We start from the raw sequence: 15,966 nt of genomic DNA, 5'->3' as shown, positions 1-15,966 counted from the left end.
ACATACACTTACAAATCAGTCAAAACAGAATCCATGTAGGAATGGTCTCAAAGCTTCTCTTACCTCTGGTTTGGATCATTTTGATGACATTGCCCACATACTCATACAGGATGACAAGATTGCACTGTGCAATGTCAATGCCTTCATCAGCAACTGAGGTGGCAATCAGAATATTGTGATCTCCATTGACTTTGAATGCATCCAATATACACTTCTGTGCTGGGAGGGTCATTCCTGTGTCAGAGTAAGAGGGCATTATACAACTCACCAAAGAGGGAACTTCCCCCTTGAAAAAAGTTACTAATTATGGAATGCTTATTACACGCCAAGTACTGTGATAAATACTTTATATCCATGATCTCACAACATACCTATGCAGTGGGGTCTGTTTCTATGCCTGTTTCAGAAAGGACATTTAGGGTGGCATCTAACGCTTAGCCTCTGCCACAAGACTGAGTTCAAATCCCAGCTCTGGGGGACTTATTAGTTGTATGGCTTTAGCCATATTATCCAAGAAACACACTTGTTTGCAGAAATATCAACAGCTAATTGTAACACCTTTACATGTGTGTAAGAATTTATAGCTGACAAAACATTTTCACGTCTTCTCACCAGAGTGATATCATCATAAAGCCCTGTAGGTCAACGGGTAAGTGTTCCGATTCCCCTTAACAAATGAGGGCCGTGCCAGGCGTGGCTCACGCCTGTAGTCATAACACTTTGGGAGGCCAAGGCAGGTGAATCACTTGAACCTAGGAGTTTGAAATCAGCCTGGTTAACACAGGGAGAACCCATCTCTACAAAAACATTTAAGAATTAGCTGGGCATGGTGGCACACACCTGTAGTCCCAGCTACGCAGGAGGCTTAGGTAAGAGAATCACCTGAGCCAGGGAAGTTGAGGCTGCAGTGAGCGGTGATGGCACTACTACACTCCAGCCTGGGCAACAGAATGAGATTATCTTTAAAAATAAAATTAAAAAAGACACAAATGAAGGGGCTTGAGGTTCCAGAAGTGAGGTAAGCTGACAAGCTAGCTATCAGCAGTGTTGGGCCTTGAACTTCAGTTTTTTTGTTTGTTTTTGTTTTTTTTTTGAGACGGAGTCTTGCTCTGTCGCCCAGGCTGGAGTGCAGTGGCCGGATCTCAGCTCACTGCAACCTCCGCCTCCCGGGTTCACGCCATTCTCCTGCCTCAGCCTCCCGAGTAGCTGGGACCACAGGCGCCGGCCACCTCGCCCGGCTAATTTTTTGTATTTTTAGTAGAGACGGGGTTTCACCGTGTTAGCCAGGATGGTCTCGATCTCCTGACCTCGTGATCCGCCCGTCTCGGCCTCCCAAAGTGCTGGGATTACAGGCTTGAGCCACCGCGCCCGGCCGAACTTCAGTTTAAGACCCTAATAGTGTGCACTGTTAGGGTGTCGGCCTCCCCATACACAAACTAAGAATCATTTTCTGCCACACCCACCCACAATACAGTTGTATTGTGTTTCTCTATGAAAGAGGCAATGCTATCTGCTCACCAATCCTGTTTGTTTCTCCTGCTGGGGGCACACAGCTGAATTATACTTTGCAATCTAAACTATCACTAATGGCATGTAGACAGAGGTCATGTGTGTTATCTTCCAAACCAGACCCCTAAAAATTGTCCATGTTCTTGTTATTTCTCATCAATGGATGATAAGGTCCCAGTAGAGGATTTGGAGACCCCCTGTGATGACAGAGCCATAACAAGGAAAGAGCCTGGGTCCCTACAATAAGTGGAAGAGGATGGAGCAGAGCCCCCACCCCTACCTATCTATACTTGGGAGCGTAAGTGAGCAGAACCCCCACCCCTACCTACCTACACCTCTGAGTATGAGGTATAACTTTTATTTTGCCCTGCCCCTGAGATTGTGGGGGTTGTCTGTTAGAGCAATCAGATTACCCTGATTTACACACAGCCTATTCCTGGCTGCAGCTACTGGACTGAAATAAACATTTGAACTATGTTGGGCCAATGCAATTCTTCCCTCTTGGAATCTGAAATTGGGATTGGAGACAGGTAGTAAATCAGGAAGGTGTGGAGCAGTCATGAATGGAGAAGCAGAGAGAGCAATCTGTAAAAGGAAACTACGAAGCAGATGTGCAGGATTCAGAAAAATTTCCAGTCCCAGTTGCAATTGTCCACAAAGCCCGAGTGCACTTCCAGACTGTGGGTTCTATGGTAGACCCAATTATCCCTGTAGCAGCCACACCCCCTTGTGTTTAGACTAGCCTAAGTGGGTTTCTGTTAATCAGGGAAAAGAAAGCATCTTGACTAAAACAACCACATACTGCCTTCTAATATCCTATGATAGTGGAGGCTAAATTTAAATTGTCTGAATACAGTGTGAAGTTCAGATGTGATAATTACCCAGTTTGTGTGATCATGGCGGACACCCAAAATGGTGGCTCAAACAATATGCACACTTCAAACTGTGTGGATCCTAAAGACATCTACGTTTGTCTATTAGTAGAATCACCTGATCTCCACTCACTGCTCACAGGGCGGACCCACCTCAGGCAGGTAGAGGAAGGTAATAGGTATTACTTTCCGTTACCTAGCTGGCAGTGGACTCAGAGTTTGTGGGAAAATATCCCTTGTGATTTTTGAATTATTTACTATTCAAAGTCATGAAAATTCAAATGCAGGCAGCTTTATTTTCAGAAAGGTGCTTAAAAATCAATCTCTAAACATTATTTTGATTTTACTTTTGAGCTTTCTTTATCCAGAATACTTTTTTTAAAGATACGTACTTTCTGTTATTTTTGAATCCATGTATTCTCAGTAAAACCAAAACCAAACAAATGATGAACGTTGTGGACCATTACATAAAAGTTCTGGATGTGAATAATAGCTAACATTTAACATATATTGAGCACTCACCATATGCCAGGCATTGTTCTAAACCAGGAGTTGGCAAACGTTTTCCATAAAGGGCTAGATGTATAGTAAATACTTTAGGCTTTGTAGGCCATGCTGTCTCAGCTACTCAACACTGCCATTCTAGTGTGAAAGCAGCCACAGACAACACATACGTGAATGGTCATGACTGTGTTCACCCCAAAAATTATTTTATAGACAATGAAATTTGAATTGCACAAGCCTTTCACATGTCATAAAATATTCTTTTTCAGACAAAAATCATTCTTAGCTCAAGAGTCATTCATAAGCAGGCAGTGAGCCAGATTGTGCTAATGACATTAACCCTCTCAGCTAGGTACTCTTATTATTTTTCCATTTGACAGATGAAGTAAGTAAGTCATGAAGAGGTTAGATAACCTGCTTCTTCACACAACAGGAAATTAAGAAATGGAAATTTGGAAATACACAAATTTAGCAAACTGAACTTTTGCTTATTTACATGCAGCTTTTTGTAAAACAGCTGTTCACAATTCTTCTAGCTTAACTGTGCAAGGAAGAGGATCAGACCAGAAACAAATTCAGCTAAAATTGTCTTAATTACCTGGTAAATCAAATTTAACCCATTCGATAAAAGCTATGGAGTTCACACTGATAAACTGAGTGAAGAAAATACTTTAGTGATCTCCACCTCACAGTTAACAGAATTTATAAAAGCTCCAACTGGCTAGGCACGGTGTTTCACACCTGTAATCCCAGCATTTTGGGAGGCCAAGGTAGCAGATTGCTTGAGGCCAGGAGTTCAAGACCAGACTGGCCAACATGGCGAAATCCTTTCCCTACTAAAAATACAAAAATTAGCTGGGCATGGCGGCATGCACCTGTAATCCCAGCTACTTGGGAGGCCAAGGCATGAGAATCGCTTGAAACTGGAAGGTTGCAGTGAGCTGAGTTCGTGCCACTGCACTCTAGCCTGGAAAACAGAGCAAGACTATGTCTCAAAAATAAAATAAATAAAAGTTCCAATTTTTTCCTAATGTATTTCCAGCCCAAATCTTGAGATATATTTTTCTATGGGCAAAACAATTTATTTTCACCATCATCATCTACTAAACAATGAGCATCTCTGGAACAGACATCATACGTGATTAATTTCTTAATTTATTCATCTATTCAGTCAAACATTTATTCAGTAATTATGGCTTGTCAGATAAAAATAATGATTAAAAGGTCCATTTTTATCCACAAGGAGCTCATATTTTGTGGAAGAAAAATATAAATAGGAAGCTATAATTGAGTGATGAGCACAGAAAGGATGCTATAGGAATGTGGAAGAAGGAGATCTCTACCAGTTTTTGGAGGTTGGGGAAGGCTACATGGCAGAAGCACAATGCCACAGCATAAGTTATAAATAAATGTTGTTGAATGAATGGATGAATAAATGAACAAACCAATAAGAAAATATTTCCTGAGTGTCTATGTGTGGAGAAACAACAAAGTTTGAAAATCAAGTAGGACTCATGTTGGAGTCAGATCGCAGAGAACTTTGAATCCCAACCACAAGAATATGGTGTTAGACTTCACTTGGTGAGCCACTTTTTTTTTTTTTTTTTTTTTTTTTTGAGACAGTCTCTCTCTGTGGCCCAGGCTGGAGTGCAGTGGCGCGATCTCGGCTCACTGCAAGCTCCGCCTCCCGGGTTCACGCCATTCTCCTGCCTCAGCCTCCCAAGTAGCTGGGACTACAGGCGCCCGCCACCAGCCCCAGCTAATTTTTTTGTATTTTTTTTTAGTAGAGACAGGGTTTCACTGTGTTAGCCAGGATGGTCTTGATCTCCTGACTTCGTGATCTGCCCGCCTCGGCCTTCCAAAGTGCTGGGATTACAGGCATGAGCCACCGTGCCCCACCTGGTGAGCCACTTTTTAAGACCCGAATCTACTTTTCATATTTGTGAAATTTAAAAATTACATGAAGTGAAAGTGCGAGGGTGATAACTGGAGACTGACAAGGTGGGCATGGGAGGGTGCTTATTATAAACAACACTAAATAGGAAGACTTGTCAGCGCCAGTCACTGAGGGGTGGGGGGCACAGCTATGAGGTTGTCAGGATGAGGGCAGGCCACCTAGGATCCTCCCAGATAATACCACAGGCAGCCTTTTATCATTTGATCACTCTAGCTGGATTTCAGAATTGTCTGCTTGGACTTTTTAACATTGTAAAATACATAATACACACAAAAATATGCATATCTACTGCTTAAAGAATAACAATAAAACAGAAACAGAACATTTCTATTTCCAGTTAATCTTAATCTATTGGTTGGAAATTTGATCAGGATAATAATGCACTCAAGCATGACTTAAAAAACAATCCTGGCTTTGTCTGTAGGACATATAAGAGGAGGCAATGTCTACAAGGAAAGAGACTGGAGTGGTTTTTGGCGTTTGAGCATTGTGATGGCTTTTTGATGCATTAACTTGGCTAGGCCAAACAACTGTTCCCAGTAATTCATCTAGCTACTGCTCTGAAGAGATTTTACGGATGTGATTCAAGTCCCTAATCAGTTGACTTTAAGTCAAATAGAGAGTTCATTCCAGGTGGGCCTGCCTAATCAGGTGAGCCTTTTAAAAGACAGCTCAGGCCTTCTCCGAGCTCAGAGACTCCAGACAGCTCATGCCTGTGGGGTTCCAGTCTGTTCCTGATAGTCCCTTCCTGACTACCTGCCCTACAGACTTCAGACTTGCTTTGCCAGCCCAGTTCTGTAAAATAATTCCTTGCAAGAAATCTCTGTATGTGTGCGTATGTGAGACACACGCCTCTCATATATATGTATAATCACCTACTGCTTTTGCTTCTCTGGTTAAACCTTGACTGATAGAAGCATTAAAACAGAATTTGAAATATATATTAAATATATATTAAAATTTATATTTATTAAATATTCAATATTTAATATTGAAATATATTAAAACAGAATTTGAAATATATACACACACATATATACATACACACACACATATTCTTAAATGCATAATCCACTAAATCTAATTCACTATATATAAATACCTGTGTTCTGATTTGTTTTGCCGCGTCCAGTCAATATGCCAGGTTTTAGAAAACTGAGTTTAGGATTTCCTTCAATCCAATTTTTTAAAGCCTGAAAATGAAAAGCAATTATCAATTAGACACCCCTTATAAATCATTTGTACTAATTCAATATTGAAATACATGCAAAAAGAAAAACATTTAAAGTTAGTATATGTACAGTTTTCAGACTGACAAACCTGAGAAAAAAAGCATTTTGGAATTGAACTCTATGTAGTAATTAACTAAAATGGCATAGATCTCTGTGACCTGATATGGTGTAATCTCTAAGACTTTTTTCTTTTCTTTTCTTTTCTTTTTTTTTTTTTTGAGATGGTATCTTGGTCTATCGCCTGGGCTCAAGTGAACTCCTGGGCTCAAGTGACTCTCCTGCCTCAGCCTCCCAAAATGCTGGGATTATAAGTGTGAGCCACTGTATCCAGTACTTAAAACTTTCGAAATTCCAATGGTTTGTTGCTAGTATGTAGAAATACAGTTGAATTATGTATATTGATCTCATGTCCTGCAATCATGCTAAACTCACTTATTCTACATACCCACTATTTTGAACTTTTGTTTTTTCTCTTAAAAATGTCTTAGAAATGGCCAGGTGCGGTAGCTCATGCCTGTAATCTCAGCACTTTGGGAGGCTGAGGTGGGTGGATCACGAGGTCAGGAATTCAAGACCAACCTGGGCAACATGGCAAAAGCCTGTCTCTACTAAAAATACAAAAATTAGCTGGGCATGGTGGCACATGCCTGTGGTCTCAGCTACTCAGGAAGCTGAGGCAAGAGAATCACTTGAACCCCGGAGGTGTAGGTTGCAGTGAGCCGAGGTTGTGCCACTGCACTCCGACCCGGGTGACAGAGTGAGACTCCATCTCAAAATTAAATAAATAAATAAATAAAAATAAAAATTAGCTGGGTGTGGTGGTATACACCTGCAGTCCCAGCTACTGGGGAGGCTGAGATGGGAGAATCATGTAAGCCAGGGAAGTTGAGGCTGCAGTGAGCTGTGATCACACTAGTGTACTCCAGCCTGGGCAATGAGAGTAAGACCCTGTCTCAAAAAAAAAAAAAAAAAAAAAGTTTTTAAAGTACCATTTATAATAGCATCAAAAAATTAATACCTAGGTATAAGTCTAAGAAAATATGTGTGGAATCTGCTGAAAATGACAAAACACTGATAAAAGAAACCAAAGAACATCTGGTTAGTCCACCTTTAAGGTAGCCCTCAATGACCTCCACCTTCTGTATTCAGATCCTCGTGTAATCCCCTCCCCCGAGTGTGAATGGGACTTACTGACTTGCTTCTAATGAATAAAATACAACAGATGCAATGCGGCATCATTTCCAAGATGAAGTTATGACTGTGGCTTCCAAATTAGATACCCTCTATCTCAATCTCTGGGATCACTCTCTCTAGGAGAAGCCATCTGCTGGTCTGTGAGGTGGACCTGTGGAGAGGCCCACATGAGTGAACTCAGAGGCTCTTCAGCCAACAGCCATATGAGAGGAGTTTGGAAGTTAACCTCCCCCAGTCAAGCCTTGAGTCAAGCCATGGCCAACACCTTCACTACAGCCTCATGAGAGATCTTCAGCCAGAAACACCCAGTTAAATTGTTTCCAGATTCATGGCTCATAGATATTGTAAGATAATGTTTCTTGTTTCCAGACACTCAGTTTTGGGGTAATTGTTCCTCAGCATTACATAACTAATATGGAAGCCATATAAATAAAGAGATATACTATGGTCATGGATTAGAACACTTGATATTGCCAAGATGTCATTTCTCCCCTAATTTTATCTTTATGTATTTTTAAAAATATTTTATTTTTTCAAGACCAAGTCTCACTCTGTCACCCAGGCTGGAGTACAGTGGTGCAATTTCAGCTCACCAGAGCCTTCGCCTCCCAGGTTCAAGTGATTCTCCCGCCTCAGTCTCCCAAATATCTATGATTACAGGGGCAAGCCACCAAGCTAGGCTAATTTTTGTATTTTTAGTAGAGACAGGGTTTCACCATGTTGGCCAGGCTGATGTCAAACTCCTGACTTCAAGTGATCCTCCCGCCTCAGCCTCCCAAAGTGGTGGGAGGTTACAGGTGTGAGCCACCATGCCCAGCCTCAATTTTATGTTCAGATTCAATAAAATCCCAGCAGACTTTTTCATAGATGTGGACAAGTTGCCTCTAAAATGTATACAGAAAGGCAAAGGAACATAGCTAAAAACAACCTTTAAAAAAAAAATTGGAGGACTCATATCACCCTATTTCAAGACTTACTATCAAGCTACAGTAATCAAGACAGCGTGGAATGGGTGAAGAGGTATATGTATGGATCAATAAACAAAATAGAGAATCCAAAAACAGATCCATGCAAATATAGTCAACTGATGTTTTCAGAAGTTACAAAGGCAATTCAATGAAGAAAGGATAGTCTTGTCAACATACAGACTGGAACAGCTGAATGTCCATACACAAAAAGAAAGAAAAAAAAAAGCATCTCAACCAATACCTCAAGCCTTATACAAAATTAATTTAAAATTGACTGTAGACCTAAATGTAAAATGTAAAGCTGTAACACTTCCAGATGACAACATAGTGAAAATCTTCGTGACCTTAGGTAAGCAAAGGATTTTTAGAGATAATACCACCATAGGCAAAAACCCATAAAAGAAAAAACTGATATACTGAACTTTGTCAAAACTCAAAACTTTCAATCTGCAAAAGATACTGTCAAGAGAATAAGCAGACAAGCCACAGACCAGAAGAAAATATTTGCAAATCACATTTCTGACAGAGGACTTTTTTGTCAGACTATAAAAAGAATTCTCAAAAACTCAATCAGATGATAAACCAATCTTTTGAAACCAAAAGATCTGAACAGACACCTCACCAAGGCAGATACAGATAGCTAATAAGCAGAAGAAAGATGTTCAGCCATATTACTCATCAGTGAAATGCAAATTAAAACTGTAGTGAGGTATCATTACCTACCCACAAAATGACTAAAATTTAAAAAGTAAAGAAAGAAAGAAATGCTTGCTCTACAAGTATCAATACTTATAATTAGAGTGATTAACATAGTGACAGCATGAAGCCAGGTTCCAAAACTTTGGGAGGCCAAGGTGGGAGGATTACGTGAGGCCAGGAATTCAAGACCAGTCTAGGCAACATAGCAAGACCCATCTCTACAAAATTGAATAAATAAATTAGCTGGGCATGGTGGCACATGACTGTAGTCCCAGGCATGGTGGGAGAGGGGGCTGAGGTGGGAGAATCGCTTGAGTTTGAGAGGTTGAGGGTGCAGACAGCCATAATTGTGCCATTGCATTCCAGCCTAGGTGACAGAGTGAGACCGTCTCTAAGTGAAAAAAATAACAAAAAACAAAAAACAAACGAAAAACACAGTGAGGAGTATTAGTGTAAGGATAAACATATATTCAGAACAGAATAGAGAACCCCAAAACAGACCCACACATACACATATATGGTTTCCTGACCGTAGAGAGAAAACAGCTTTTTTTTTTTTTTTTTTTTGACACAGGTTCTACCTCTGTTGCTCGGGCTGGAGTGCAGGAGTACACTGTCGTGATCACTGCAGCCTCAAGCAATTTTCTAGCCTTAGCCTCCCAAGTAACTGGAACTACAGGTGCACACCACCAGCTAATTTTTCTTTTTTAAGAGATGAGGTCTCACTGTGTTGCCCAGGCTGGTCTTGAACTCTTGGCCCAAGCAATTCTACTGCCTCGACTTTCCAGACTTCTAGGATTACAGGCGTGAGCCACCATACCCATCCCAATCTTTTCAATGAACAGTGCTGGGTCCATTTGTTATCTACAAGGAGAAAAAAAAGCTTACATCCACAAGTGCTCTGGTTTTCACAAAGAGAATTGTTATGGTCTCCGGGTTTAAGTGGTACTCTTCTTGTAAGATGAAGCGGAGGTCTTCAAGTTTAGGGTTCTCATTGCTGGGATCCCTGGAAACACTTTCTAGTTCCTGCAGCTTTTCTGCAAATGGGAAACATTTTATAAATGGCTAATAAATTCTAAAAATTTAGAACACACTGTCACCTTTAGCTATCGTTCAAACAGTTAATCTCTAAATCTTTGACCAGAATGTTTTGAGTAATAACTACTGATTTAAATTGGTACAACCTTTTAAGAGGCAATTTGGCAATATCTATCAAAACATAATACACACACATCCTTCGATCCAGTAGTTCTACATCTAAGAAGTTTGAGACACAGCTGTATTTAGAAAATTATGGAAGAGGTCTCCAAGGATTTCACTGTACCACTGTTTAAGGTATAAAAGAAAAACAGAAAACCTAAGTGCCCAACAATAGGAAAACAGTTCAATAGATCATGGGCTATGCATCTAATGTTAATACAATGTGGCTGTGCAAATTAATAAGGGAGTTATGTACATGATATATATGATACCAAAATATTTTAAGGTTAAAAAAAAATCAAGGTAAGGACAGTATGTTCAGTATAGTCCCATCTTTAAAAATATAGTCAGGCCGGGTGGGGTGGCTCACACCCATAATCCCAGCACTTTGGGAGGTTGAGATGGGTGGATCACCTGAGGTCAGGGGTTCAAGATCAGACTGGTCAACATGGTGAAACCCCGTCTCTACTTAAAATACAAAAATTAGCCGGGCATGATGGCAGGCGCCTATAATCCCAGCTCCTCAGGAGGATAAGGCAGGAGAATCACTTGAACCTGGGAAGCAGGGGTTACAGTGAGCCAAGATCTCACCATTGCACTCCAGCCTGGGAAAGAGAATGATACTCTGTCTCAAAAAAAAGAAGAAAAAAGAAAAAAAATACATATAGTTATAAAACAGGGGTGTGTTATATAGCCAGATCATACCAGACTATGGGACTGTGGGAGTCAGTTGTGGTTTCTCTTTTATTGTTTTCTTTGTTTGTTTGTTTTTCTTGAGATGGAGTCTCCTGTCACTCAGGCTGGAGTGCAGTGGCACGACTCGGCTCACTGCAACCTCTGCCTTCTGAGTTTAAGTGATTCTCCTGCCTCAGCCTCCCAAGTAACTGGGATTACAGGTGCGTTCCACCACATCTGGCTAATATTTTGTATTTTTGGTAAAGATGGGGTTTCACCATGTTGGTCAGGCTGGTCTTGAACTCCTGACCTCAGATGGCCCACCCATCTCAGCCTCCCAAAGTGCTGGCACTACAGGTGTGAGCTACCATGCCTGGCCAATTGTTAAATTTTATTACTTTTTACAATTATCTATGCTTTTGAGGTTAGTTACATCTATTGTATCTGTACGGTAGAAATACTATAGAATGATGTGCTGCTCATCTCTTTTTAACACTAGTTCAATGACATCTTGTTGGTAGCCTGGAATTCACTACAGTGGAAGCAGTTATACCATGGAAATCAAGAAAACACAAAAAATCAGTGCTTGATTGATTGATTGAGACAAGGACTCACTCTATCACCCAAGCTGGGGTCCAGTGGTGCAATCTCGGCTCACTGCAACCTCTGCCTTCCAGGCTCAGGTGATCCTCCCACCTCAGTCTCCCAAGTAGCTGGGACCACAGGAGCATACCACCATGCTCAGCTAATTTTTGTATTTTTTGTAGAGATGAGGTTTCGCCATTCTGCCCAGACTGATATCCAGCTCCTGAGCTCAAGTGATCCACCCACCTTAGCCTCCCAAAGTGCCATGGTGACAAGTGTGAGCCACCATGTCTGGCTTAATTTATGTTGAGAGTTTAGACTTATGAACATGGTAAAAAAATGATAATACAGATTAAATTTAGCAATTACATTGTGAATAGCACAAAATATTGAGAAACAGTCTCCTGGTTTTTGAAAAACTATTATACAATTCAGCAAAAAATTGCTTGCATCACTGGCAAATGAGTGAAGTTCCAACATACACCTTTGTTGTTTCATTTTTATCTTCTAACATTAACGAAACTATATAGTAACAACCATATCAGAAAGAACCACACTTCTTTGTCATTGCAACCCTTGATTGGCCATGGATACAAAAAATCTGCAAAAACCACCAAAACCATTCTGTGAGAATTAATTGGCTATGTGGATTTTATAATAAAGAATAGTCTATTTTTATTATTATTTATAATTTGTGGGTTAAATACCTCCTCTATATAAAAAAAAATAAGCTTATGTACATATATATGCATACATTTTTTTCTCTAGTGGGTTGTTAAATATTTACCAGCAAAGCACTGGTTACACGTATGTACCAGTAAGTATATACAGTAAGTATTTACCAGTAAGTAAAAAAAACCCCAAAGTACCAGTAATTACCTTTGGGAAAAGAATTCAAAACAGGGAGAAGGAAAACTTTTTTTTGTTTGTTTGTTTAATATCTATTTTTTAATCATATGCAGGGGTGAGATTATGTGCCATTTTGGTTTCCTCTTTATGTAAAAATATATATAGGCCAGGCGCAGTGGCTCATGCCTGTAATTCCAGCATTTTGGGAGGCAGAGGCGAGTGGATCACTTGAAGTCAGGAGTTCGAGACCAATCTGGCCAAGATGGCAAAACTCCATCTCTACTAAAAACACAAAAATTAGCTGGGTGTGGTGGCACACACCTGCATTCCTGGCTACTCGGGAGGCTGAGACATGAGAATTGCCTGAGTCCAGGAGGCAGAGGTTGCAGTGAGCCATGATTGAGCCACTGCACTTGACCCTGGGCAACAGAGCAAGACTCCACCTCAAAAAAAAAAAAAAAAAAGTATATATAAATTATAGTCTTTCTAATATCATTAAAACACTTTTTCATATTTTTTAAACCTTTATAAAATTACTAAAAAAGAACGTTAAACAAAAAGAATGCTACTGTCTGTGAACTATATGGGAAACACCCTTTGCAAATCCTGTTTTTCCTTCTTCTAAATAGGGAATGGTATAAGAAACAGACTCTTCCCATAGGTACTAGATTTCATTGAACCTAAATAGTCCTACTATCTCCATCTTCCTACATCCAGGACAACTCCCTAAGTATCCCCTAGTTTATGTATATTAAATACAATACACGTTTGTTTTGCCATTCCAGTCACCAAGAATGCTACCGTGGCTTCCTCCTCTGAAAACACCACCCACCTTCAAATCTCTGAGTAAGATCTTGCTCAATTTCATCGAATCCTGCTGCTCGGACATTGCTGAAGAAGTCTTTCAAGTAATCCAAAGCATCTTTAATTCGTGCATGCTCACTGATAATGAGGGCATCATTATATTTCTGTTGAAAGTAAAAACTGTCTCAATATGCTTCCAATGTCAACACATTCACTGTACTCAAGTTCAATTCATTGTATTTAAAGAATTAGTTTTAAGAAAACTTTTCTTTTCAAATCTATTCCAACTTAGCTTTTTAAAAATGAATGGCCTCTAACAGTTCTGTAACAAAATCTTTGAACCAAATAGTGTTTAAAAAAAAAATCTCAATTAGCTGGTAACATTAATTATCATCACTTGGGATTATTGAATTTTACCTTAGAAAAGAAAAACTACATGAAAAACACATATCAAAATTAAAAAACAATAATGAAAGTAAATCAACTTCTACATCAACCTGCCTCATAATTCCGACATTTCACTTAATTTCTATATACATCTGAAGCCATCACTACATTCTCATTGCATCTTCCAAAATGATAGCCCTGACCACCTCCATCAAATGTTCAACCAAGCTAACTGAAATTCTACAAATGCATGCTAATTGAATGTATTTGAATATATTTTCAATGGCTGGATAAGCAGAGGTGATAGCTGTCACTATAGTTCGTTAACTTCTTGGTTAGCCAGAGAACCTGGATTTCTGAGCATGGGGAGTCACCATAGGTGAAGAAATGTGTGCTTCAAGACATGGCAACAGAACTTTCCACTTGCTGAGCTTTAAAGATGGCTGTCACCGGACTGATCTTGTATCTGGAATGATGTTCTCTCATCATCACCCAATTTTTTCCAACCATGTCAGTTAATGCTAGAGGCAAGGCATAGAATCTGAGCCTTTATTTCAGTCCTGTTGCCTGCAGTGTGAAATTTCAGAAAGTAAACTGAGATGCTGCTGAATGGGAAAACTTTTGGAGTTTGCTTCATAAGAACTTTCTGGAAAGGTTCCTAAGCGAGCTCTTGAGGACAGGATAAGAAGTTGTTATCTTGGCTTCCAGGGTGCCACTCCCAGTAGGTGCTGCGACCAGAATATGACTCTTAAAAGGAGGAACATACCCGCAAATGTGAAGTGTATAAAAACAGGGCTTTACAAATCCTGCTCTCTTCATCTTTGTCTGGCATCTGGAACACCATGCATGCTTTCTGAACTGTAACAATCCATTGTTCATATTTCTGTGTTCCAAATTCCCTATTTTGAATTTGAGAAAAGTTTTCTGTAAAAAATAAAAAAAAAAAAAGTTTGTCACTGTGTCATATGGTCATTTAGGTTATAAACAGGCCTCACCCTTTCATTTTCTTTTCTTTCTTTTTTTTTTTTCTTGAGGCAGAGTCTCACTCGGATGCCCAGGCTGTAGTACAGTGGTGCGATCTTGGCTCACCGCAACCTCCGCTTCCCCTTCCCGGATTCAAGCGATTCTCCTGCCTCAGCCTGCTAAGCAGCTGAGACTACAGGTGTGTGCCACCAAGCCTGGCTAATTTTTATATTTTTAGTAGAGACAGGGTTTCACCATGTTGTCAGGCTGGTTTTGAACTCCTGACCTGAGGTGATCTGCCTGCCTTGGTCTCCCAAAGTGCTGGGATTACAGGCGTGAGCCACTGTACCCGGCCTAATTTTCTTTCTTACTCTCTGCAAACAGGGTATTCCTCCATGAAATAGTCTTAAGTAGCCTTTTGCAAAAAGGCAAGGTACCTGAGGTGGGAGGAGTAAGAAAATAGAAACTCACATCACCATCTCTCCATCCTTTGCTACTTCCCCAATTCAGACCACATCATTGTGCTGCTGGATAATATGACAACCTCCAAACTGGTCTCCCTTCCTCTTGCCTTGTTCCCTCTACCCCATTCTCTACCCGGTGGTTAGAGGGAGTTTGCAAAATTGCAGATGAGAAACCATTCCACTGCTTAAAAGCCTTTAGTGGGTTCCTGCAGCCAAAATCCTGCTCCAGCTCACAGGCTCCTCTCCATGTTCTGGCCTCTGCTTGCTTTTGCTTCTCATTTCTGGCCACTCTCCTTTCAGCATTCTACAGGACTAATGGAAGTCCCCATACTCTTTCTAGTGTCCTGGCTTTTGCATATGCTATTCCCTGTCCCTGAAACACACCTTATTATCCCTACCACACCAGCTGCTTTAGTATTATTATTACTTATCTAATTTTCACCTTACCATCAGACTAGAAATGCCCTGAGGCCCGGGGCTGTGTCTTTGGGTTCATGCTGTATTCCCATCACCTAGCACATTCCTTAGCACTAAATGAATGAACATATGCATGAACACATTCAGGAAATTGCTAAATCAAAAGGATTCAGGTAGGGAAGTAGTAGAATATAACATTGGAAAGATAAGTAGAACCTGGTTGTTAAGGCAGAGCTCAGACTGCAGGTTAGAAGCGTGAAGATTATCCTGTAGGCAAAGGGTTTTAAAGCAGGACAGGGACATGATAAAATGTATTCATGAAGACTAACTAGTTCATGAGGGGTTGAATGGAAGAGAAAGCGGAAGTGGGCAAAATCAGCTAGAAGGCTGTTAAAACAGTTATAATAGCAATTGTGAAAGAAAAGGGGAGAGAAAAGCAAAATACGTGTGAGAGAAGGAGAGACTCCATGAGGTGTCTTACAGACGTCACATTTAACGTCTCTAAAACTCAAAACTCACCTTGTACCTGCCAATGCTTCTAGTCCTGGTACCAGGACCACCCACTGGCATTCATACAGGGGCCTAAGCCAGACGCCTGGCGGGGAATCAGCCCCTTCCTCCCCTTTCTCATCCCCACCCGAATCCGGTTAGCCATCCAATCATAACACTCAAGTTAGAAGCATCTCA

At 40.5% G+C, this 15,966-nt stretch overlaps 1 protein-coding gene across 6 annotated transcripts in view; it reads right to left on the bottom strand.

Annotated features, from left to right (window-relative positions):
- DDX58 (DExD/H-box helicase 58) overlaps window positions 1–15,966 on the bottom strand; it is a 105,446-nt gene that overhangs the window by 40,743 nt on the left and 48,737 nt on the right. For all 6 annotated transcript variants that reach the window (XR_002729950.3, XR_002729948.2, XR_002729949.2 and 3 more), the window contains 5 exons: window positions 14,202–14,359; window positions 13,077–13,212; window positions 9,824–9,972; window positions 5,945–6,035; window positions 64–234 (listed from right to left, as the gene is read on the bottom strand). Coding sequence is in view for 3 of the 6 variants with exons in the window: in XM_023203907.3 (XP_023059675.2) it covers window positions 64–234; window positions 5,945–6,035; window positions 9,824–9,972; window positions 13,077–13,212; window positions 14,202–14,359 (705 nt within the window). In the remaining 3 variants the exon portion in view is untranslated. The remainder of the gene's footprint in view (window positions 1–63; window positions 235–5,944; window positions 6,036–9,823; window positions 9,973–13,076; window positions 13,213–14,201; window positions 14,360–15,966) is intronic.

Source organism: Piliocolobus tephrosceles, chromosome 14, assembly GCF_002776525.5.
Source record: "Piliocolobus tephrosceles isolate RC106 chromosome 14, ASM277652v3, whole genome shotgun sequence".
Classification (NCBI taxonomy): domain Eukaryota; kingdom Metazoa; phylum Chordata; class Mammalia; order Primates; family Cercopithecidae; genus Piliocolobus; species Piliocolobus tephrosceles.
Note: the sequence above shows the minus strand (reverse complement) of the source record. Positions and strands in the feature narration are given on the sequence as shown.